Source organism: Haliotis rufescens, unplaced genomic scaffold (genome assembly GCF_023055435.1).
Source record: "Haliotis rufescens isolate VD_foot unplaced genomic scaffold, xgHalRufe1.0.p SCAF_3, whole genome shotgun sequence".
Classification (NCBI taxonomy): Eukaryota; Metazoa; Mollusca; class Gastropoda; order Lepetellida; family Haliotidae; genus Haliotis; species Haliotis rufescens.
In genome coordinates, this window is record NW_025964001.1 from 18088045 (window position 1) to 18101929 (window position 13885).

At 40.7% G+C, this 13885-nt stretch overlaps 1 protein-coding gene across 21 annotated transcripts in view; it reads left to right on the forward strand.

The window, feature by feature from the left end:
* LOC124137024 (ryanodine receptor-like) overlaps positions 1–13885 on the forward strand; it is a 206631-nt gene that overhangs the window by 132689 nt on the left and 60057 nt on the right. For all 21 annotated transcript variants that reach the window (XM_048403848.1, XM_048403855.1, XM_048403847.1 and 18 more), the window contains 14 exons: positions 514–734; positions 1315–1405; positions 1726–1866; positions 3301–3464; positions 4068–4146; positions 4663–4752; positions 5191–5328; positions 6306–6371; positions 8444–8519; positions 9350–9473; positions 11080–11323; positions 11771–11892; positions 12555–12665; positions 13272–13510. In XM_048403848.1, the coding sequence (XP_048259805.1) occupies positions 514–734; positions 1315–1405; positions 1726–1866; positions 3301–3464; positions 4068–4146; positions 4663–4752; positions 5191–5328; positions 6306–6371; positions 8444–8519; positions 9350–9473; positions 11080–11323; positions 11771–11892; positions 12555–12665; positions 13272–13510 (1906 nt within the window). The remainder of the gene's footprint in view (positions 1–513; positions 735–1314; positions 1406–1725; positions 1867–3300; positions 3465–4067; positions 4147–4662; positions 4753–5190; positions 5329–6305; positions 6372–8443; positions 8520–9349; positions 9474–11079; positions 11324–11770; positions 11893–12554; positions 12666–13271; positions 13511–13885) is intronic.

Sequence of the window (13885 nt, forward strand, 5' to 3'; positions counted from 1 at the left end):
CCCATCTCAAGTTTTACCATGTTAATTACTACTGAGAAATAGGTGCGAATTGCCAGGATTTACATTACCCCTCACAATGCAAGTTCAAATATAAGACATTATTCTAAAACTTCAATAATTTGCTCAGTGTCTTGTACTGTTTCTAGACACATGCTTAAAAAATTTGTTTCAAATAGCATGAAATGAAAAGTTTCATACCCATATTCGTCACTAAGAAAAGATCCAGATGTACAATTTTATTTTATATCGATAGTTCTTTGCAGGGATCACTCTAATGTAAAAACAGCTGGGATGCTTCTGTCAATGCTTATGGCATGTATCTATGCTCATTCTAACTGGGGGCGGTCGGGTAGCCTAGTGGTTGAAGCCCATTTCTGGTGTCCCCAGCCATGATATTGCTGGAATATTGCTAAAAGCGGCGTAAAACCATACTCACTCACTCATTCTAACTGGCTTGACCAAGGGGTATCTATGCTCATTCTAATTGATTCTAACCTACTGTTTTTCCTGCAGGCTATGGCATCTGAGAGTGACATGGCCCTGGCCTTGAACCGGTACCTGTGTAACTCAGTGCTGCCGATGTTGACCCACAACAGCCAGTACTTCAGTGATGCTGACCACTACTCCCACCTGATGGACTCGCTGCTCCACACGGTGTACAGACTGTCCAAGTGCCGGACACTGACCAAGGGCCAGCAGGAGACTGTGTCCGACTTCCTTGTCTCCTTCACTGGGTGAGATGCTGTTCTTTAGGTTCATGTGTATTTAGACTACAGAGCAGAGAGCAGAGAGTCAGATTGCTTTTGTCCCATTACAGCAATACGACCTTCATAAGTCTGTGTTACAATAAGCTGGCTACAAATTTCACAAGGCCCATTTAATTTGTCTTGTTGAGGTAAGGCATTTCATTAGCAGTTAATACATTTGTATCATGCTGGAGACCTGGGCCTTGTTCTAGAAAGCAATCTAGTGCTAAGACTCTCGTAAGTCCATAACATAAAAGAGTTATGACAGTCATGGTGCGAAGACTCTCATACGTCTGTTTTAACATGCCAGAAACTTATGATTGTGGGCTCTTATCCCGGTTCACCCCGGAATATAAATTTTATGTTTCTAGGTTTTTCAGCACCGTACCCGTTCTCGTGGGTTTCACGAAATGGTAAAGGTCAGGGACATGCATCACTTTGGGCTTTCCTCCCACCATAAGCTGACATGCTGAGATATAACTGGGATACTGTTTAAGTGATGTTAAACTGAACTCACTCACAAACTAATGACCAAGTGACTGATGTGGCTCCATACTCAATGTTACAGGCAACTGAGGCCCCCGATGATGACCAGCCTGCTGAAGAAGCTCACCAGAGATGTCCCAGCATTGTCAGAACATGCCATTGTGCCTCTCAGGGTAGGTTGGAGGTGGAGACCTAGTCAAATGTTGGTCACATTAAAAGGGAGCTTGTTCATTTTTGGAGAAGCTGTTCCCTTATCAGTGTCTTTGGGACCAGTAGTGCTGTGCCATCAGGTCTACATTGGTCATCAATATGTTGTCAATAACAAAGACTTGAAACTTAGTGAACATTGTTTTGCAAATGTTGTGTAATTCAGACTTTAATATAGATTATTACCCATCAATGAGGCAGATGACATTACAAATTATTGGTACTGAGAATTCTTTTTCAGTGATGTATACAGGATCACATGAGTGCTATTGTTTACCTTGTGCAGGTTCTGACAGCTCACTACGAGCGCAGTGGTCGCTACTACAGCAGTGGTGGCGGAGGGTACGGGTCGGGCACGGCCAGCGAGGAGGAGAAGAGGCTGTCAATGATTCTCTTCAGTGGAATATTTGACTCTCTGGCAAAGAGGGTGAGTGAAGTTTGTCATTAGGGGATAGAATAGGCCCAAGCAACCTAGGCTTGTACGAGCTGACCAAGTTATGTGAAGCTTGTCATTAGGGATAGAATAGGCCCAAGCAACCTAGGCTTGTACGAGCCGACCAAGTGCCTTGGGTGACCAGGCTCAGTGACTTGACTCTTCCTGGGTTCAATGTTAAGCAAACAATAACTTATATTTATCATATAATGGGCAGGTTTCTCGGCAGGATAAAGCCAACGGATAAAAACGATATCCGTTGGGGTGATATGCGGATAGAGATGCAAATATCAAAGGTCAAGTAGGACTTTCACTGTTTATAAACAAACATGGCGTCGTCCTCGTCATTCGGCGATCGAGTCAAAATTAACCATCGGGAATCTGGATAAACAACAGGGATAGTTGCTATCATTATCAAAAGAACAGTCTAATATACTGAAAATCAGTATCTAACTGTGACGTAGCTAAGGCATTTTATAAGTTTTGGCTACTTTGGAGGTATAAATTTCGAAACAATTTTGCAAGGGCGCGAGGCCTAGCCAAGCGGGATCAGTAGCAATATCTGTGCTTGTAGACCTCTGCGACTTGAAACCTTCTCCACAAACTAAAATAGTTGGATTTGGCCGAAATATGTTTGAATTGTTACCTTGTTTGGTTTTGTCGCTGTGTGTACATCTGACTGTTATGACAGGACAGACCGACTGTCAACAACGTATGACCGTGCCCGTGACGTCTCATAGACTAGGGTTAGAGTAGCTTCCCTTTGACAAAGGGCAGTTACTCTAGCGGACAGACCGATGGATTGCCGCGAAAGGCAATTAAAAACAACTGTTGTTTTGCGTATATGTTGCTTCGCCACTGTATAAGAAACAGATTTCAGTTGGAACTATATTGGCTACTGTCACTGTCCGACTGACACATCACTTACCCTGTGACGTAATAAATATTAATGCGCGCATTCCAGGAAAACTCGCAATGTTTCGGTAATGTTTGTGAGAGGGGGATAGCGATTTTAAAGCACAGAATTAAAGCATGACATTATATGATAAAGAGGTTATCACGCTTGTGTGTTTGGGGATGGTAAATATCCTGTATTAGGAATAAACACTATGTATTTATACAATGTTTATTCCTAATGCAGGATATTTACCATCCCCAAACACACTCGCGTGATAACCTCTATATATTTATCATTTAAATTAAAGTATATCTTGTGATTTATGTTCACTGTCCAGGAGTAATCTGAAGACATTCTGTGTATATCAATTCTCATACTAGTAACAAATGGCATTAATATACAGTCGAGCGCCATTTATCTGGACACAAGTTTGTGGAACATATGTTCGTTTACCTGAATGTGTGGTACGTTATATTCTCTGTCTGCATAATGATTATGCAACAATAGCATTGAAAACATTTTTTGTACAGGCATACGACCCAGAGCTGTTCTCCAAGGCACTGCCATGTTTGTCAGCGATTGGTTGTGCCCTGTCACCTGACTACTCCCTGAGTCACACCGACGCCAGCTGGTACCAGCAGTCTAGCAGTGACATCGAGGGCAACTACGTGCCTCAACCCATCGAAACAACGAGGTACGTGTTGAACATGTCAACCCAGCAAAGTATGTGCTGAACATGTTGTCAAACCAGCAAGATAAGTTGTAAACATGCAGTAATGTTCAAAACAGGAAGGTATGCAGTAAAACTGCATTAATTGTCAAAACGGCTAGGTACATTGTAAACATGCACAAATTGTTGAGACAGCAAGGTTCATTGAACACATGCACGGAATGATTCTCGGACATAGGTTTTATATTGCAGGAGGGGTAAGATTATCATTCTGAAATAAAAGAAAGCTATTGAGAGTTTACATGCAAGATATATATTTAATCAAAGATGGATGATATTGTTCCAAATATGTTTCGGAAGTGCAGACAATTTATACAAACAAGGCATCTCTTCACTTTGAAATCTGATTGTATGTGTAATATATGCCAGTATGATAACAGGTTAGTGGTTATAGGGTCAATCAAACACATTGGTTGGTCTATAGCAGTGATGTTTCTATGTACAGATTTTGTTGATCAAATACACAGTGACGTTGTAGGAAGCACAAGAGAACTACGTTCCTGGCAATAACTAACAGTTGATGTTCCTCCAACACATCTTATCTCACCGTTCAACAAATGTTTTCAGAGTGAACCTGACTCCATCATTTGACAACACTCTCAACAAGTTTGCAGAGCACTACCACGACAGCTGGGCAGTCAAGAAGGTGAGTGGAGAGTGTTACACAGGGGCCAGGACCCAGGCTAGAGTATTGGAAACAAGACGACTGTCAATAATGGCATTTTAACAGTGATGTTTGAGAATAAAACTGCGTCAGCATGGAGTTAGTTCAGCTTAATCCTGAAATTTTTAGTAATATTCCAGCCATACCAAGAAAGGGCTTAACCCATCTACCCATGTGGGGAATTGAACCCAGGTCTGTTGCGGCACAAGCAAATGCTTTAACCACTAGGCTACCCCACAACCTCCATTTCTTGAAAATGCAATACACTCAGTATGTTTCGTAATAATTATATTGGCATTTTGAAACGATCGGTCAATTACATTTCCATGTTTACTTTTCCATTGTAACAGTGTATGTGTTTGACTTCAGCTGGAGGGTGGTTGGCTGTAACAGTGTATGTGTTTGACTTCAGCTGGAGGGTGGGCGGCTCTAACAGTGTATGTGTTTGATTTCTGCTGGAGAGGGGGTGGCTGTAACAGTGTATGTGTTTGATTTCAGCTGGAGAGCGGGTGGCTGTTTGGAACCTCATATGATGAGGACAGGAAACTTCATCCTCTGCTGAAACCGTACCATCTCCTTGATGAGCGGGTGAGATATTGAGGATTTGGGTTTTCCTGCGGGAAAGGGAAATACATGACTTCTGACAACAGTTCAATAAGAATTAGTTGGGTAGATATAGCTGGCCATGGAGTCATCCCACAGATGACATCCTTGTCAGCTTGCTGATGGAGTTAACCTCTTTGGTCGAAGGGACAAGGTGTCAGACATAGGATCAGAAGGTCCATGGTTCAAAGTCTGCATTATTTCAACAATGGATGGCTTATGAAAGCATTGTTACACATGTGCTTCATCTTGAGTTTTGTTAAATCAGTTTTCTTTTACCATATGAGAAATAAGATCTTTTATTGTTCCAAGATGGTGTTCATTCACCCCTATCATTCACCCTCAAAGTGACTTTAACATGTTTCTGTACAGCGCTGGAGGACACATTAAGTCAGGTTCATGTAAGTGTTGTTGTTTCTTCAGGCGAAGAGGAAGTACACGGAACCAGCCCGGGAGACGCTGAGGACAATGTTGGCCCTGGGGTGGGGCATCGACCAGGACAACTCCCGAGCCCCCACCAGACAAGACTCCATCAAGCGCAGGGCCTCCAAGGCCAACGTGGTCAGTGATGAGACAGATAGCACTGTACAGCATGGAAAACTTTAGAGATTCGAGTGATTGCTCCCACTTAACCAGGGGGCACAGGTGGCCCAGTCGTCTAAGGTGCCGTGATTCGCTGCGCAGAGTTGCGTCCCTTGGCCACGCCAGAAACCTATGATTGTGGGTTTGAATCCCGGTTCGCCCCGATTATGTTTCTAGGTTTGTCAGCACCATACCCGTGCTCGTGGGTTTCACAGAAGTGGTAAACCTCTGAGACCTGCCTCACTTCAGGCTTTCCTCCCACATTAAGCTGACACGCCGCAATATAACTGGAATACTGTTAAAAGCAGCGTTAAACCCAACTCACTCACTCACTCACTCCCACTTAACCATGTTTTTGTTGATGTATAATCTTGCTAGAAGTTACATAATGATCAATAGTTGCATCAGTTTTACTTGCAGTAAATCAGAATCAACGACCATAGCATTACATTGTCATAATGTTTAACAGTTGGACCTTTAACTTCTGTAGTGTTGCATCTACAGTATTTTGCATATTATACAAATGTTTCTTGGTCCAAATATTTATGGCCCACTACCTATGCAGAAATTAAAATAGGTGACACAGGAATGTATATTAAAATAATGTACTTCAATTAAACATACCTTGTTCTAAAACCTTTTTGGAAACTTGGGAATAAATTGAAAGTTTGTTTACAAATTACTGTAAATGGCAATGGATTTCATGTCCTCTGCTTACATGTAGGGACCTGCTTTGTGTGGCTATGTTTCACAACAGCAATGGCCAAATGCCCAATTTAAGGCCAAAATTAGAAGTAACACAACTCCCACAGCTATAATCAAAACATATCCTGTCGATGTTCGTTGACATTCTGTGTATGGTGTGAAAATATGACATTGATATACATTGATTTATACTGACATCTGTACTATGTTACATGTGAGCTGTATGCTGTACCCTGCGTATTTCATTTCAGTTTGAGCAAGGCTACAGTCCACGACCTTATGATTTGAGGAATGTCACCTTGACTAGAGACACTCAGGTGAGATATTGCAGATTTTGTCAACTTTTGAGGAGAAGCGCACTGGCAAACCATGATTTTTAATATTTATGAATATGTATCACAATACCTTTTGGAAAATACTGGTGTATTGCGTTCTTCAAAATCATTCTTAATTTCATCAAGTCAAATTGAAATTATGAAATTCAGAAATTAGCAACTGAATCCTGTGACAAACAAAAGGGAAACTATTTGGAACCAGCTTCCTGTATATAATGTCTCTATTACCGTATATGACCGCGTATAAGCCGAAATTTTGAGGACCAGAAAAAAGATTCTGTAGAAAGGGGTCGGCTTATCCACGGGATACGCTTTCATGATAGTATTTTTCAGATCGTGATCTGTCAGAAACATCGCCTGAATGACGGTCCGCTAGGTCACAACTTCCCGAAAGTTTGGAAGTTGCCATGACTAGAGCCATTATTGTTATAAATTATCAATAAAGTTATACACCAATGTTGTCATTATTAAAAATTTTTTATGCATGTTACTACTTCCGATAATAAGTTTTCAATTCAATGTTCAAAGTTTATCGTTCTTCGTTAACTACGCGATCTTTACATGTAAAAATATATGTAATTCACAGCTATAATATATAATCCCCAGATGAAATCGCCAATAGCTATTACGTACGTTTTGCAAAGTTCATAAATTGATAGTGAACAAGTGTCTACCTTTATTGAAAGAGGCAAATAAACAACTGTATCGGCTAGTTATTCCGTCCGCCATTTGCAAAAACATGTGATCAGCTGTTTCCTGTGACGTCACAAACGGTGACCACTGTGATTGCTTCCTGTTGTTTAAAAAGCAACACGGTACACAACACGGTACACAAGGAAATGAGCATTATTAATAACGGGCCGATTGGTATTGTCATGTTGTTTACACAAACATTTTCAAGTTGTGGGTGCTTAGCGATCGTGTTGGGAGTAGGGGCTTAATTCCTTTGTTTTCGAGAGATTAGTTTAATAAACTGGAGAAGCCTGTGAGTAAGTGAGATTAGTTTAATAATCTGGAGAAGCCTGTGAGTAAGTGATGGTCATTCAATGTGTTCATAGTATGATAGTTTATTGAATTCAATTGGATTAACATACAATAGTGGTGTAAAGGGGGTTATAAAAGTTGGTATATTCTCATCATGAGTTTGAAACGAAAACGCCATGCTTACGATGCTGAATTCAAACTGCGAGTCTTCGCTCTAGCCGATATATTTTCTCACGGGTTCATAATTCTATATACACCGATTCACAAAATGGCGCTTCGTTGTTGATGGCAACATATAACGATCATTATGAGATTAAAAAAACCCACGAGAAACAGCTTCCCACATTATGAAAGTGGATGACTGGTTTGTTAAATCTTTATTAGAAATAATAATGACTTTTTCAATATAATTACAACGTTTTTCATCTTATAGTTTTGAATATCTGCGAGTACCGGCACATGTCTTGCAGTCCGACTTCGCAGTGTTTTTTGCCTTTCAATTCCTGGTTCGGCTTATCTGCGGGTCATATCATTTTCTTTCGCATTTCAATGGTCAAGTTAACACCTCGGCTTATCTACGGGGTCGGCTTATCCGCGGTCATATACGGTATGTTTTGTGACCATAGCAACATACAACAAAGTGCCAGACGACTATGAAGTTGTCAAACATGTGGGTTATTTGTATTCCTAACAAGATACAGATTACAGATGAAAGAACACATGCAATATATTGTGGTACGTATTGCAATACATGTATCATTATTGCAATAACTTACAATACAAAAGTCAGGCCAATACACATCACTACTTGTGAGGAAGTCCTGCTGGAAGGACTGTGTGGTCTGTGTGGACAGTGTGGTCTCAATGGACTGTGTGGACAGAGTGGTCTGCATGGACACTGTGGTCTGTGTAGTCTGTGTGGACAGAGTGGTCTGCATGGACAGTGTGGTCCATGTGGTCTGTGTAGTCTGTATGGACAGAGTGGTCTGTGTGGACAGTGTGGACAGTGTGGTGTGTGTGGTCAGTCTGAGTGGGATGCAGTGAAGTAACAAGAGATTCCTCTGTTGCAGACAATGGTGGACAGACTTGCTGAGAATGCTCATGAACTGTGGGCCAAGAGGAAGAAGGCAGAACTAGAGAGGATTGGTGAGGGACTATGTGATGCTGTAGAGTCTCATATTATGTGTACAGTTGACTCTCATTACTCAAGGGAGTATGACAATAGTATCTTACTGATTTGCCGCTTATGTGACAGGCGTTTCCCAACTTTATTATCACTTACTATGTTTCTAATATCAGATTAGTATACAACGACTACCATATTTTCTTGACTTTATGTGCACCTAAACATCATGCACACCTCCCTCTAGGGGATGCATTATTCTGAACGAAGTTTTTCTTTGAGGAGTATTGTGAGCATTCAAGAACTACATCGTACCACTTCAGGTGACAAAGATTAGATAACAAACTTGGTCTATGAAAATGTGAAATTTGCAATAAAACATCACTTCACATGATGATTTACCATTTAAATTGTATTTTCGGTTCTGCTAGGGATTGTTTTGTGTGCAGAGATTATGGTTACTCTGTGTATTATCTCATCAACTAAACTTGAAACTATTAGTAGGGCTTTGATGTCTGCCTGTGGAACCATGCAACCATTATAAGCAAAGGATAAATATGTAACTGGAAATAGGTTTTCACGTTTCAGGATATTTTCTCAGTAACAGTTAACAATTTGATGACATGCTTACCTAAGTGTGTACTTTAAAAAAATGAATAAAAAACATGTTTAATTTGTTGAATGTACTGTGTAAGATGTGAGGAATCTTTGCATCTGTCTGACTGGTGGCAGAGGCACTAGGTTGATCACAAGGAACTCTGGGTAGGTGAGTGGATCTGTGAGTTTAATCTGTAAAGTTGGAACCAATAAAGAGACAGCTAATCATTGACCTCCCCTTCTGTTGTGTCCCCAGGCGGAGGGCTGCACCCCCAACTTGTCCCCTACGACATCCTGACGGACAAGGAGAAAAAGAAGTATCGAGACCATGCTCTGGAGCTCCTCAAGTTCCTGCAATTCCTCAACTTCCGGATCTCCAGGTACTTCATAATGACCACCTCTTTTCTCAGTCGGTGGCAGGTGGCACCATCAAGGGGAGATGTGTCTGTTTACCAGCAGACATACAAAAGAAAAGGGCACTGGTGGATCCAATGAGGGGGTGCACAGTGTCCGCACCGCTCTTTTTTCAGACACCGTACATGTTTACTGCGCCCTCTCACTTTATGACTTGGGTATTAGGTGCCCCCCCCCCCCCCTTTTTCAAAATCTTGGATCCGCCTCAGGAGCATCTTAGTCTGTATCGATGCTGTCTTATTGAAGAAGATGCTCACACTTTGAAGCTCCCCAAATCCAGATGGTAGCATTGGAATATTAAAGAATTGTCTGTAATAATGAGGTTTTACTGTGACTTGGTAATATTGTATTCAGAGAGGAGGTCTCTTCAAGGTGAGGTGGGAGGTAGCATATAGTGATTAAATGTCTCCTCATGCCAAGAGTTATATTTCCAGTATGAGAACATAAAGTGTGTTGCCAACCCACTCTTTGTGTCCTTAGCTGGATAATGCTATTGCTTAAAGTGGTATAGGTTCCAGCTCATTCACTCCTCCTTGATGAGATCAACATTGTTTCTGAATAAATGTGTTGAAATAGGTTTGAGAATTGCAGAGAGAACAGTGGTTTGATATATTTCCAATAATGATACAGACTTGCTCAGAAATACTTGATAATTTATTGTAGATGAATTTATGCAGTAATCTGTATTTCTTTTCTCTGCTTCCTGTTTTCCAAACGCTGCCCCCAATAATATGTTTTCAAGATTCTGTTGGCCAGATTTTGCTATTGGATATTTAAATTCCCCTAATTTCGACAATTTTGCTCATGCACAATTTCTATTACACACTTTGGTGTCTGCATGTTCAAAACTGTCAGTGACATTTTGAGAGTATTGATTACTTTTATCTGTGTCAATTCCATTCTAGGCATGTACATATTGTAAGCTGTTGTTTCATCATCTTCATTATAATCATCAGTACCATCGTCATCATGTGCATGACCTATTTCAAAGTACAGTTCCAAAATATTTTCATTATCAAAACATATCTATCATTTCAAAAAAAAAATTCAATAAAACTTTATAAGTTTTTGTCCTGAAGTTGATAATTATTGAATGATATAAAGTTGTCATACGGAAAATCTGTGTTTGAACCCCTGACGGTCATCGGCTATCATTGGTTGTCCAAAATGACATTTATGACATTGCTCTTTTATTTTGTCATTACCAAACTAGTACATACAGTTATTGAGGTTATGTATGTCAGAGATATTCTGTCTTGCTAAAACCCTTAAATTTCATCATTACCAAGAACATTATTTTGTCCAACACTTTTTTTAAAGATGTATTTTGTGTACACAGTCTTCAAAACCACGTGTTTTATGTGTTTCATGCTTCAATGCCTCGTCTGCCTTTGATGTACAACACTGCCACATATTCTGCTCCATGTTCACTGAAATCAGCTCAGCCATCCTGATTTCTGTATTTTTTCAGTTTGTTTACAAGCAGTAGCCGAGGCTTGCAGCATGAGTGTTCAGGTATGCATTGTGTGTTCACCTTTTTCTTTTCTTCCGTTCTTTTCCGTTGTCGAGTAGCGGTGGCGACCTAGGCTTGGATCGTAGACGTGAGTCTTCTTCCAGACACAACCCCAAGTCAGAGACGGACGGCGGCCCTGGGATGTCAGCCACCGAGCGACGCTTCGCGTACAGCCTCCTGGAGAAACTCCTCGACTACGTGGAGATCGCCTCGGTGAACATGCGGCAGACGCGACCCAGCTCTCGTTTCAGTCGCAGGGGAAGCTACACACAAGCGACAGAGGACGTCAAATTCTTTGGAAAGGTAAGACAAATACTGAAAACCAGAAGAGATGCAGTTTATCAGTTTTTTGAAAATATGGAACAGCTGATTTAGAAGTTAAGAGGTACTGCTGTCGTATTTTCATTCTCGGACCATGAAATTCAAATTTTATTACTATGTTTATTACAAGGACTCTCTATTTTTCTTCTGTGATGAACGAAACATCATGTTATTAATGACTTGAAAAGTACTGATGTAGAAAAGCAAATAATATGTGTAGATCTTCTATTCTTTTGAATACATGAATGTTTTGCGAACAATATATTAGCTGCTTGGAAGTTAAATGAAAATGAAAATTTAATATAATCAGTGTCATGTTGGTTTTACTTTCAGTGTAACAATGTCACTTCGGATTATATGAATGTGTTTAGTTGTGTGTAGAGATGACATGACAGCTAACATGAAACCATTATTGCTTGTGCCCTGTAGGTGGTGCTGCCGTTTGTAGAGAAGTACTTCCATGCTCACCGTGTGTACTTCATGGCGTGCCCGAATACACCTGCCAGCACCTCAAGCATGGCATCTGTCAAGGAGAAGGAGATGACAGCAAGGTGGGTCCCCAATACCACTCCAGTACCTCTTGCTTGTCATTAACATATGTTTGAGAGCAGGTTGATGGTCAGGGAAGATAACTCTCCTCTGTGACTTTCGCCACTGTCATGGATATTTACGAACAGTGTTGACATTGATGTGTTAATTGGGCTTATATGTCCTGAATATCTGACAAAACAGATTCCTCTGTGCTTTATAGGCAAAATAGTTGTGAAATTTATATGAATGGATCACTGAAAATGAGTAGTGACACCAGGTGTTCACGAAATGGGTAAGCATGTCCTGCACTACCGGTAGCACCCGCCACTCATACTACGAAGGTATGTGTAGGTGTACCTGACACTACAATGTAAACAAGTGAGCCTCAGACTATAGTCTTTACCATTCCAGATAACAACAAAATTTCTGATTAAAGAAGTATTCATGCACATACTTCACTGTCCATCATAACGGGCATAATATTGCTGACTATGCATAAAACCCAGTCAGATAAGAGTTGTATGCTATGTGAGTTGTTACTAATTACTAAGTTAATATGTACTAAAAGGAATATATATTTCATGCCTTTGTTACGAATATCACATCATCTGATTAAAAATGAAGCATCAATGTGGATGTGTAACTTTCAGAGAAGTGTCTTTACAAAATCCCTCTATTGCAGTTTGTTCTGTAAGCTGGCCCAGACTTTAAGAGCCAAGATCACTGCTTTCGGCTACGATGTCAACATTTCCGTCCGTTGCCTCCGAGTCCTTGTCAAGGCTGTAGATTTTAGGTGAGTCAATCTTCATATTCATCAGTGGCTAAAATGTATGAGCTCACAAGATGGAGCCAATGAAAATATTGGACTGCCATGAAATGCACTAACACAATAACACGAAGTTTGATGAATAAATGTTCAAGTTTGGGTCATTACTTGAAAAGGTAACTTTTCTGGCAGGTATGTTTGATGATGTTACTGCAGAGGACAGAGTTTTAGCCAAATGCAGCTCACAATGTAACTCGTAATATGAAAAGCTCCATATTTAGTATTTTAATAAAGTTTATGGCTAAGATTTATGTGTAGGAAAATTCACTGGTGTGATTAGCCCAGAGTACAAGTATAGCTGGAATATAGCTGCCAGTAGCAATGTGGCAATGTGGCTATGCCCCTATAAGTATCAATGATATTTTGCCACATTTCCAAGGTACAACTAATTAATTGCTGAAGTCATACTGCCAAGTTTCTGTTTCATTCATTTTGTAACTGTGAAGGAGTCGCATTGACTCTCAGAGTTTATATACTCTTCTAAGGAAAAAAAGAAGTTTCTTGTCAAGTCAAAATCATTCAAAAGAATATACACAAAACAAAAGGATCATGATTTGAGTCTACTTCTTGCAGGTCTGTGGTAAAGAATTGTCCTGAGATTGTCCGCTCCCACCTCCTGCCGTTCTTCAACAACGCTGCAGATGACCTTGCACAGGTCATGGACAATCTGCTGAAAGGTCGCTTCAGTCATGTCAAGGGCACCATCACCCGTGGTGCCACCTCACTTAACTACGTCCACATGGTGCTACTGCCGGTGCTGTCAGCACAGTTTGACCACCTCGGCAACAACAGCTTCGGCACAGATCTTCTGGGTGAGTCTATATGATCAAAGTAGGAACATGTGTCAGAAATAGAAAAAAGGGTTTTGTATAGCATTTTCATTCAGATAACCTTTGGTAGTGCAAAAACTTTGTATCCTAACGAGGGCACATAAAACCCCATGTACCCCTCGTGATCCTGCTACAACGAATTTATCTTACCGACGTGTTAGTATGACATTGTAAAAGAATTGAGCTGAGGTTAACTTGTGCTATGTCAGGGGACTTCCATTGAGTCGGAAAAAGTGTGCGGCTCTTTGCTTGGAAGCAGGGTATAAGGGATTTATTCTGCCTCTCAGAAATCCATGTGCAGCCTGACTTGCACATGGCGGGGTATAAGAGGTTCATTCACCTGCTGAGAAATTTACT